General features: G+C 42.2%; 1 protein-coding gene and 1 non-coding gene across 2 annotated transcripts; one reads left to right on the top strand and one right to left on the bottom strand.

Moving 5' to 3' along the window:
* The first annotated feature begins 215 nt into the window (after positions 1–215).
* Positions 216–9,629, top strand: stard7 (StAR related lipid transfer domain containing 7). Its single transcript, XM_076284214.1, has 8 exons — positions 216–1,486; positions 1,658–1,821; positions 2,340–2,389; positions 3,509–3,619; positions 4,366–4,448; positions 4,753–4,852; positions 5,319–5,403; positions 6,030–9,629. Exons 1-8 carry the CDS (start codon positions 1,020–1,022, stop codon positions 6,197–6,199), a joined length of 1,230 nt encoding a protein of 409 aa, XP_076140329.1. The 5' UTR covers positions 216–1,019; the 3' UTR covers positions 6,200–9,629.
* Positions 2,998–3,070, bottom strand: trnav-cac (transfer RNA valine (anticodon CAC)). Its single transcript has one exon. It is a non-coding gene; the product is annotated as a tRNA-Val (tRNA).
* Positions 9,630–10,668: the final 1,039 nt, after the last annotated feature.

The following is a 10,668-nucleotide window of genomic DNA, read 5'->3' as shown; positions in this document are numbered from 1 at the left end:
AGGCCCTGGCCCTTTGATACATTCTCTTACTCTGATACACTTCGGCGTTTATACAGGCGGAGCTGTAGACACCTTTTCACCTTTTAGATAATGGGGTCCTGTGAACTTGCTGGCGCGTGAGATATTGACTGACAAATACCACGTCCAATCGGAATAATATGATTTTAGATGAGAACCAATGAGAGTCATTTTCACCGTCAGATACCCTGAGGTTGGTGTGCGCTGCTAGTTTGGTTGTAGGCTACTGTAGCTGATGAAAAGCATGCCCTGAATGATCGTCACTAACAGGGGCTTGTAAGAACCTTGACATGGGCGAAAGGATAATTTAAGCAACTGTCATATCTGCTTGTAAGAAAATTACTTTTCGGATCCAAAAAATATAGTGTTCTGATCAGTTCTGTACTGGCTAACGTTAGCGAGCGAAGTATCTGTCGTACTTACGAATTAGCAACGTTAGCACTAGCCAGTGAAATGTCAATGTTACGTGTTTCAGATTGTTTCACTGATATGCACTAATAACGTAATATATTTTAGAATGCTGTCTAGTCAGCGGTTTAACAACACGGTGAAATGCTAGGTATGTAGTTAATATAACATAATGATCCTTTGCCGTTATTGACTCGAGCTACAGTTAGTTAAGATAACGTAAAGTTAGCTGTTGATCTGACCTAACCTTGCGTCACTGTTTTAATCTTCAAAGCTACGAAGTGACATTGGGAATTTGATACCCATTGTCACTGAAAATTTAAAGCAGATTTAAATCATATGTACTGCCACTGATTGTTAAGCCAGCTCGTTAATCTTACCGGAAAGTTATTAACCTCGTGACTGAGATGCATGTGGTGTTTCTTCATTAATAGCCAACTATTTTATACCAGTGATAGTGAGAAAGATAATCACACGTAGAGGGGTTGGTGGTCAGACAGTTTGACGTTAAGTTGGTCAAAATCAGGTAGTCATAAGCAGATTCGTGATACGTTACGCAATTGGTGGCACCTTGCACATATTAGTGGTCAAACATGTTTCCGTCCATGCAACGTCGGCCAATCTGCGATATTGGTGCCCGCGCGGTCCGGCTACAGAATTTGACCAGATATATACGTGAGGGTCCAGTCAATGGCAATGGCAAGAACAATGCCAAACCCGGAACTGCAGCATGGCTTGGTCAACGTGTGGGCCTGGTGCTCGCATGGCTCCAAAGAGCTGCAGAGGGTACAGCTGAGGCGAGCTCTAGGAAGAAAAAGGAAGGCATGATGTCAATTTTTGCCAATCACTGTAGTTTTGTCACGGGCCAGAGGCTTCGGCGCGCCTTTCAGATTGGAGACTTGTACTCCAACCTGTACTCTGAGCGCACCCGGTGGACGCTTGTGGGCAGCATATGGCGCCGCTTGCAGAGCAAAAGTGCTCCAACTAGGAAATTGCTCGCTGCTCTGGCGGGCGTCTTCATGTGGGAAGAGGAGAAGATTCGAGATGATGAGCTTCGGAGGTAAGACCTGCCATAGGTGTTTGAGGACCTACATCTTAGGCTAATAGTTAATACTGGGGTCTGTTATCTGATCATGCACTTCAGCCACCTGTGGTTTATGGATCAAATAGTTTCTTTTGCATGGGCAAATTGCTAAATCTAGTGTGTGTTAATATTTGCTCACTTGCACAGGTGTGCTTGGGAGCTCCAGGCGCTGGAAGCTGCCAAGAGCCAGCCTTCCACTCCAGACAAATTTGCTGGGCAGATGGAGGCTGGCTGGGAGGTTGTCATTGAGAAGAAGACCTTCAGAGTGTGGAGGAGACCCATTGAGGGCAGCCACCTGTTTGAGTACAGAGGTCAGAAAAATGGGCATATTCTATTCCATATTTCTATTTGGTTACAGTGTCAGGGCATGAACAGCGATTTGCAGTTAATAAAGTGAATGTTGACTGCAGAATGGGGTGGTTGACAGCACAATCACAAGTCTGCACAGTATGTTATATATAAGTATGTTATATATAAGTATGTTGACATCAGATATTTGCTGTATGGTTATTGTGTTGGGGACCTGCTGCACCTTCCATCCTTCCTTTACTGCATTTGGAGCCACTATTGCTATTTAGGGGTGCGTTTCCCAAAACCATAGTTGCTAACCAACTAAGCCAACCAACTAAGTAGGTAACAGGTTAGCTACTTAGCGACGGTTAACTTCTCATTGGAGCAGGATTGAGAGGCCTTATTTTCTTTTGTCAGTTGGAATGCTTTGGCCTTTTGCCTGCTCTTTCTGTTTGCATTGCAATATTTGGCCTTCTTTTGATCTGCTTGCTCTCTCTCTCTCTCTCTCTCTCTCTTCCCCCCCCCCCCCCCCCCACAGTATTTGGCACCTACAATGATATCACCCCTAGGCAGTTCTTCAATGTCCAGGTAAGTAGAACGGCATGGAAAACAGACAACATCTTAACCTGTTGTTTTTGTTAACGCAGTTAGCAAAGAATAGCTTTGAATGTAGTGATGGATTGTACTCCCACCCAGGGCCGTGGCTAGGGTTGTATTCCATAGTATGCACTATGTGCAGCCTTAATACCCCCACACATATTTAAATCAACCAAACTGCAAATATTAAGACAAAAAGATATCCTACCCACTTATTTACAAAATGTGCGCTTTTAGGTAATGTAGGCTAGCCTAACATGCAGTGTATCCTTATGGAGCCAATGTAGAACCTTTATAGTATAAGTATAAGTATATATACTCTTTTGATCCCGTGAGGGAAATTTGGTTTCTGCATTTATCCCAATCTGTGAATTAGTGAAACACACTCAGCACACAGTGAACACACAGTGAGGTGAAGCACACACTAATCCCGGCGCAGTGAGCTGCCTGCAACAACAGCGGCGCTCGGGGAGCAGTGAGGGGTTAGGTGCCTTGCTCAAGGGCACTTCAGCCGTGCCTACTGATCGGGGTTCGAACTGGCAACCCTCCAGTTACAAGTCCGAAGCGCTAACCAGTAGGCCACGGCTGCCGTAAGAATTTGTTTCAACCCAGTTACGAACTAGGGACCTTTCGCGTGTGAGGCGAACGTGATGACCACTACACTATGGAAACATCCTAATTCACTATGAAAACATCCTAAACATAAATAGGAACAGAAAGCCCTTCTTAATGACATCAGCCGACCGATGACATCTCTTCATCTCTTCTCTATCAAATACCGCACAAACACACAAGTTTACAACAATCAGAAAGCTTTATAATGTAGGCTATCCTTATGCTGAGAGTCAGGGAAAGTCCGCTCTCTTTGGCTATCATTTGTGCGCGAAGTATGTTTCAATCAAGACATTACACAAGCTATTTTTATTATTCTAATATTGAATGATTTTACAAACCAAGCCATGAAGAAATGTACTGTACACACAAGTGCGTACAGGATTACGGCTGCCGGCGGCAATACTCCCACCTGCGTTGTCTGCCGGGATGGAGTGTGTTAAATTTAGCCCGTGACCTTTTCTCTCTCTCCCGCCATCTATCTCACCTTTGTTCTAGTTGGACACAGAGTACAGGAAGAACTGGGATGCATTGGTTATCAAACTGGAGGTGGTGGACAGGGACGCCAACACAGGCTCCGAGGTGGTGCATTGGGCAACACACTTTCCGGTGAGTTCCTGCTGTGGAACACGGTTTCATTTACCAGACACGTGTAGGCATGACATAAATCTGCATGGAATGACATGTCTACCATGTCTAATATTTTTAGTAAGCATATGTTGTACATGTGATATATTTCATTTCTGCAGTCTGTCATGTTTGTTCTGGTATTCTATCAGTCAATTATTTCCTGGTGTTTTTTTAAAAAACAGAAGAGGACATGTTGTTGTCATATAACTGGTATATCTGGTGCTCATTTCTGTAGTTTATGTAATTCTTTTGCATTGTTGCACATGTCTATCTCTTTGTAAGACTAATAGAATAATCTAGGGACTTACTTGACCAGTGTAGTCTAGACTAGACTAATAAGGCTTCCTCTCTGTTAATCCCTGCGAGTTATCCTGTGTGGCTGAGTGGATAAACTCTTAAGCGTGAAATGAGTGACTTTTAAAACACTGAAATACTGATTTAAAACTGAATAGAAATCAATCGTTGGTATTTTTGTAATAGCCAGTAGCAAATATTGAAATCACTACACTGCTTAGTGTGGGGTTATTGTTTTTCATGCAGCAGAAGTTTGTCCTCACATAATCATGTGCGTGCGTGTGTGTGTCTGTGTGTGCGGCCTAGAAGGGTGGTAACATTGGCTTGCTGCAGGTAGTTCTCCCTGTTGGAGGATTCCAGGATGCCAGTCTGATCCAAAATGGGTTGGCCCACTGTAGAGTTCTGACACTGACGCTTGTCTCTCCCTATAGTACCCTATGTATTCGAGGGACTATGTGTACGTTCGCCGCTACGACGTGGATGTGGAGAATAACCTGATGGTCCTAGTCTCAAGGTAATAAAGCCAGATTGAGTACAATACTCAAAAAAGGTGTTGTCCTCACAGCATTTGTTAGGTACTGTCTGGAAGACAGTCAAAGTAAATATCACTCTTTATAACCCGCATTTACATTTATGCATTTAGTTGATGCTTTTATTCAAAGTGACTTACAAATGAGGAATAAGATTGTAGCTACAGACTACAGTATAATAGGAGACCTTAGAGTAACTATAAATTCTGCTTTTACATTAAAATGCAAGATAGCCAGAGGGTGGCGTTCATTTCAAACGTGTTTCTTCACCCTTTGCCCCCTATCCAGAGCTGTGGAGCATCCCAACCTCCCCGAGACCCAAGACTTTGTCCGCGTGCATGCCTACCAATCCCGGATGGTGATCCGGCCCCATCGCTCCTTCGATGAGGTAGGACTCCCACACATTTAATTTAATGAGCATTTTTCATCCAGAGCAATTTGCAAACGCTTACTGTTTCAAGTTACAGTACAGTTAACTGTGTGTGTGTGTGTGTTCACTTTGGCTCAAATCCATGACCTTCACAATGTTTGCTCCATGTTCTTCCAGTTGACCTGCCGAGACGTTTTTGATTTGACATATGATTACCGAAATTAAGTTAATATTTAACATCAAGTACAAGACTGCGGGTAACAGATTATTCATAAGAGACTGTATTTAACTTTATTATGGGCCCTAATTTAAATGCTGGGCAAAGTCTAAAAGTCTAAAGCTTGCTTAATAACTATGCTAAATCTATTTGTAAACACAAGCAGTGGTGGGTCTGCTAAAAGCTGTCTCACGCCATATGATGATGATGTTAGTTAGGGCCCTATGTGTTCACTGTCTCCACTGTCTCCCTTGTTTTTCTCTGCAGAATGGCTTTGATTATCTGCTCACCTACAGTGACGACCCCCAGACAGTGTTTCCCCGATACTGTGTGAGCTGGATGGTCTCCAGCGGTGAGTTCTCCTCTTTGCTTTGGTCATATTTTCTCATAACAGCAGCGACCATGAACTCAGTCTGGAGATGTGGCTGTAGTAGATTCCTTAAAAACGTTTGAGGGTTCTTTTTCAACTAGTTCAGCGGTTCCCAAACTTTTTCCCAAACTTTTTCCCGGCTCGGCTCGCGTACCCCCACCATCCGACACATAAAAATGTAACACATTTTATTGACGCATTCCACGCATCTTGTTTAATTAGCTGCCCTACATGATAACAAATAATAAAATCAAAACGTGCAACTGGTCTATGAGCTCTCACACTAGAACAACATTATGAAACACAAAGAACAAAGAGAACATAGGCTTAAGATTTATTTTTTTTTAAACATTTTTAACACCTTTCCGACATTGCCCTTTTCATCTTGCGTACCCCCTAGTGGAAGCTTGCGTACCAACGGTGGTACACGTACCACAGTTTGGGAATCCCTGAACTAGTTCAAACATTATTATTATTGTTATTATTAAGAGTATACTACAATGGTAGTTACTATTTGTTTACCAAACAAAGCAAGTTCATATGTCAGTGGCGGTTACTACTTGTTTGTGGTACAACAAGGTGAAAACGGCATTCGCTAACCCCAACAGGCATGCCCGACTTCTTGGAGAAGCTCCACACTGCTGCCCTGCAGGCCAAGAATCTTGAAGTGGGCATACACGATTACGCTGGCGTCATCAAGCCGCCCGCACCTAACCAAGAGCGAGTGGGCGGAGACAACACACACAACCTCGGAGGCCAAGGTCAGATCTATGCCTGAAGTGGCCACAGAAGGGGACAGACTTTTGGGGGAAACCTTAGCACCATCCCCTTCACCGCCCTTGACATCAAACACTTAAAAGGTTACTGAATGGAGTCAACAAGCATTCTTCTCAGCCCCCCATGGAAAAAAAGCTTCTTCCCATAAAAGACAAGATTATATCTGCATGTGTTTTTGTGGTTGTTTGCTTTTTCTTTTTTTTCCTTCTTTTTTTTTTGTCGCTATTTGAGGCCTGGTGAAGCCAACTGAAGGGAAGATTTATTACTTCCATGTTTGCCCAGAGATTTGCCACTGGATATATCACTTAGTAGGAATATGATCCTCTGGAAGGGAGGGATTGATCTCCTTAAATCTCTGGCTCTCTACACAAGCGAGAGCCAGATGTTCTTCCCTTGACTGTCAGTCTTGCCATGGCCAAAGCTGAGACTCCCTGTCCCCCCATCCCCCGCCGCCGACTTCTCTGTGTGTGCATGCGTGTGTGTGCACCCGTCTGTCCGTCCAGAAACTTTGTCTTTAAATGAAATCTCCTTTGAGCACGAAATGGTTATCCTGCAATGCCCTCAGTGTCAGATCACTCCATCTCAGAAAAACCTCAGTCAAGATTTTCAACGCTTTTCCTCTTCGAGAGATTCCGGGGGGGGAAAACAAAAAATATATACATACATACCAACACTGAGCACTGCTCTTGCCTCAAACAGAATGCAAGGGCTATGTCTGGCTGCCTCTTGCAAACCTTCATCTCACACTTATCTTTGCCTGAGACTGTGAATGTCTGTTTTATTTCTTTGTTTGTTTTTTATTTTTTTGCTTAAAAAGCTTTGGAAAAAAAATATATAAATAAGAAAACACGACTGCCACTTCGAGCCAAACAGCCTTCAGAAAGATAACCAATCCTCCACATGCTAACAAGGGAGGGCGTGTCTTATGGCAACCACTAGCAGTATCATCAATTGGAGAAGTCGCTGGTGGTTTCAGGGGCTTTTTGCGCGAAGCCTGCAGCCCAGCGTTGTGCTCTTTCGTCTTTGAAACCGGGAATCTGTTTGCGTGTGTCCTTTCAGTGCAGGCAGCAAATTATACCATCCAGTCCTTTTGACATCCAGTCTTTGTCCACACAGGTTCTTCCAGACCTCTTTTATGGAACACTGCACTGGTCTCCTACTAAGAACAGGACTTGTGCCAAGATAGCACTGCCTCTTGTGTTTTCTTTCCTATTTACTACAAACACCACATATGCTAAGCTGCTGCATTTCCACCAAAGCATGACTTTCACAAAGGGATGGCGACAGGTGCACAGCTCTTACTCCTGTATGTTGGGTATGTTTTCAGTCTAATGGTGTGTAATTGATGAAAAACCAATGTGCTCTAAAATTTGTTGGCAGATTAACAGTCTGGTTATCTTGATTAGCATTCTGATGATCCTTCCTGAAAAGGTACCATAAATATTTGAGAAGGGGATCGTGTGTGTGCGTGTGTTGTGTTGTGTTGTGTTTTTTTGGAGGTGGTTGTTAAGATGGTGAATTTCAATTCATGTGTTCATAGTATTGATCCTTCTGGTCTGTCGGAATGAAATGTTCAGAGTTCAGACAAAAACATGACTTGCTAGCCCTCACCTGTTTGGACTTTTAATGCAAAATGTCTCTAAATGGTTGCCAGGTTGAAGCAGTTACAAACAAATGTGAAATGTTAAAGCTAATTGATGCCACACTGGTCACTTCACACAGAAGGATTGAACTCACGGGCATGGATTATAAAATAGAATATAATCCTTTCTTTTTGATCTGGAAAACTGTGGTAGAATTGATGAAACTGTCTCTCTCATATACAGTAGCGCAAGTCATCAAGGCTTTGAGTAGAGCGGAGGTCTACAGACATGAACAGTCTACCTTGTTTTCTGGTGTCTTTCTCTTAGTGCACTTCACCTATGTTGATAGAAGGTTTTAGAATTTCACATATTATTTTCATGTGCCGTCTGCTTTGTGTTGGAAGATCTTTCCCCATGTTGTTCTTGAAACTTTTGACTTGTGTGCCACTCCGTTTTTCATGTTATACCAAAATAGCAAAAATAGGTGATATTGTGTCATATTTGTGTTAAGCAAATGCACTATGGTAATACTGTTTGCCTGTAGGGAAAAAGCTTTTTTGTACTCCATAGAGTAAGTTAAAGCCTGTACAACCTCACTGAATTCAATAATTAATTCATTGTTTTGTGTGTGTGTTGCTGATACATCAGGTCTGAATAACCAGCAATGCGTACTGTATGTGTGCAAATGTCTGGTGTTAAGACTTCTTTTTTTCACAGTATTTACTCCTATTGAAAATGTAGTTTGGAAAAATGAAGCATTTTGCCAAAAGTTTTTTTTTTTTGGTCATATACTCAAATATTTGTTGTCTTTGACTTAGGATCTATTGTTTTGGTTTTGTTTTGATGATTTTTGAGTTAATGATTTGGAGAATATTGTTCATGGCATTTCTTTTCCCTTTCCCATGTTAAATAAATCCATCAACACACGGAGACAAAAACAGTACACTGTCTTTAGTTTCTGAAAGATAAACCTCGTAGGTTACTAGTGTTGCTTTGTTGACGGAGAAAGTTTGTTACTCCTAACCCAAGTTAAGATCTGCTTAAAGTAAATGACCGGCATTTGAAAATGGCAACAAACAGTTGATATATATATATATATATTTTTTTTTTCTTTTTTTTCTGTCATCCATTTTCAAATGGTGTTCATCTTGGGGTGTGCTCTTCTAAAAGGAAATGGTGTTGTGTTGACTGAATTACGTCAGTATTATATAACATCACTTTCACCAGTAAGGGTTTAGAGCCTATGTAGTCTTTGCTGTTGATAACTGCATTCCTCACTTGTGTTTGAATCTAATGTGAGTTGTCCTAATGCTGAACACTTGGCCTCAAGAAGTCTAATGCTGCCTGCCTGAGTGGAGTTGGTCTCAATACTGATATAAGAAGATGAAATGAAAATTTAAAGATGAATATATGTTGAAAAGATGTTGAGTGCGTGCCACATGTCAGATCACACTGAGGAGAGTTTGATCTAGTTCTTCATTTGTTGATCAAACACTTCTGGCGTGGCTTGAGTGCTTGGTTAAAAAATCATACCTAAGAATGTAATGGCTTCAAGACTTCAAGATGTTCTTTTTATGAAAAATGTATTTACTCACCTACTACTAATTCACAAGGTAGCTTGTTCAATTAGCAACACTGTATGCAGGTACACGAATGTTCTCAGTGTATGCAAAGTCCCTCTGTGAAAATATGTGTGATTTGATTATGAAATCTGTCTGACTGGTTCCCTGAGATGGTCAGGGAGTGGATGGTACAGCCAGTAACATAGATTGTTGCTATATGCGTTTTAGCGTCAATGTTGAAAGGAGAGTTCTAATAAAATACAATAAATCTTTTGAGTAAAATGCCTCCATTGATTTATCTTTTTCCTGGTGTGAGCCGAACTGCTTTTGCAAAAATAATACATCATGACACGGGCAAATGTTGAGTAGGCTGACTAAAAAAGACTCGCATGCCGTTCTCTACACCCTCCTCTCTCTGCTGATTGGACAGCAACCAAGGTTAAACCTGTCACTCTCATCTGTTGCTGCCCTTTGCGCAATCTCGCAGCATCGCCTTCTCTATCAAAGCGTATAAGCTATAAGAAGAACTGTTGGGGGACAGGTTACTGATAGCTGTTGACAATGAAACAGATCTACCCCTGACCTGGTGCAACTCAGGGCCAGAGAAGTTTCAGGGTGAATTGGATTACCCATGGTGCATTCTGTCTCTGAGGGCCATAGAGCTCCAGGCTGCCTGTTGTCAGTGGAGTGATGAATGGAGCAGTTCATAGAGGCAGGCAGCCACTGGAACACCAGCCAAGGGGCCAAAATATGGGCTCACCAGTCGGCAGTCAACTCTAGTCACACCACTAAAATGCCATTTAACTGATTTTTAAAAAAACACCCTCTGATTGAACTAAAATGAATCTACACAGTGAGTAATTAAAAAAAAAGGATAAGTGAGCTGTTCTGATTCAAGATTTTTTTCAAGAAAGTTTAGTCAGAAATGATTATGCAGTGATCTGGATTTAGTGGAAAAATCAATGGTGGTAAGCTAGGTGAACCCAGCCTGATCTGCCGGCGATCTCTTTTGCCCTGCAGCAATGTTCAATCTTAAAAGATTGAGCTTGGTCTGGTGAAAGCCAGACTATGGTGGTTGCAGAATTGGAAGTTGATGTGTGTAGTATGTAGTCAGTGATGACAAATCCTGGTCAAAGAGCCCTTGGTGATGACGAGTGACCACACCATGCTGCTGCGATGCAGTGCCCGAGTTGCTTGAGAGCGCAGGTTTGGTTGGTTGCCAAAGAAATGTTGTCACATCAAATAAATGATTTCATTGGCTGACAACAGAACTACTATGCCACTACATATAATGTGAGCCTTTATTCATGCATTACCAATGGAGA

Source organism: Alosa pseudoharengus, unplaced genomic scaffold, assembly GCF_046254945.1.
Source record: "Alosa pseudoharengus isolate Yale_2024_CS ecotype anadromous, Long Island Sound unplaced genomic scaffold, YU_APseudo_1.1 YU_APseudo_1.1_scf_14, whole genome shotgun sequence".
Classification (NCBI taxonomy): Eukaryota; Metazoa; Chordata; class Actinopteri; order Clupeiformes; family Clupeidae; genus Alosa; species Alosa pseudoharengus.
The sequence above is the reverse complement of the archived record's forward strand: the minus strand, read 5'-3'. Positions and strand labels throughout refer to the sequence as shown.

Coding starts and splice junctions, on each gene's coding strand:
- stard7 (XM_076284214.1), top strand. CDS start 1,020: ATGTTTCCGTCCATGCAACGTCGGCCAATCTGCGATATTGGTGCCCGC. Junction 1,487..1,657: donor CGAGATGATGAGCTTCGGAG/GTAAGACCTGCC, acceptor TCACTTGCACAG/GTGTGCTTGGGAGCTCCAGG. Junction 5,404..6,029: donor GAGCTGGATGGTCTCCAGCG/GTGAGTTCTCCT, acceptor TAACCCCAACAG/GCATGCCCGACTTCTTGGAG.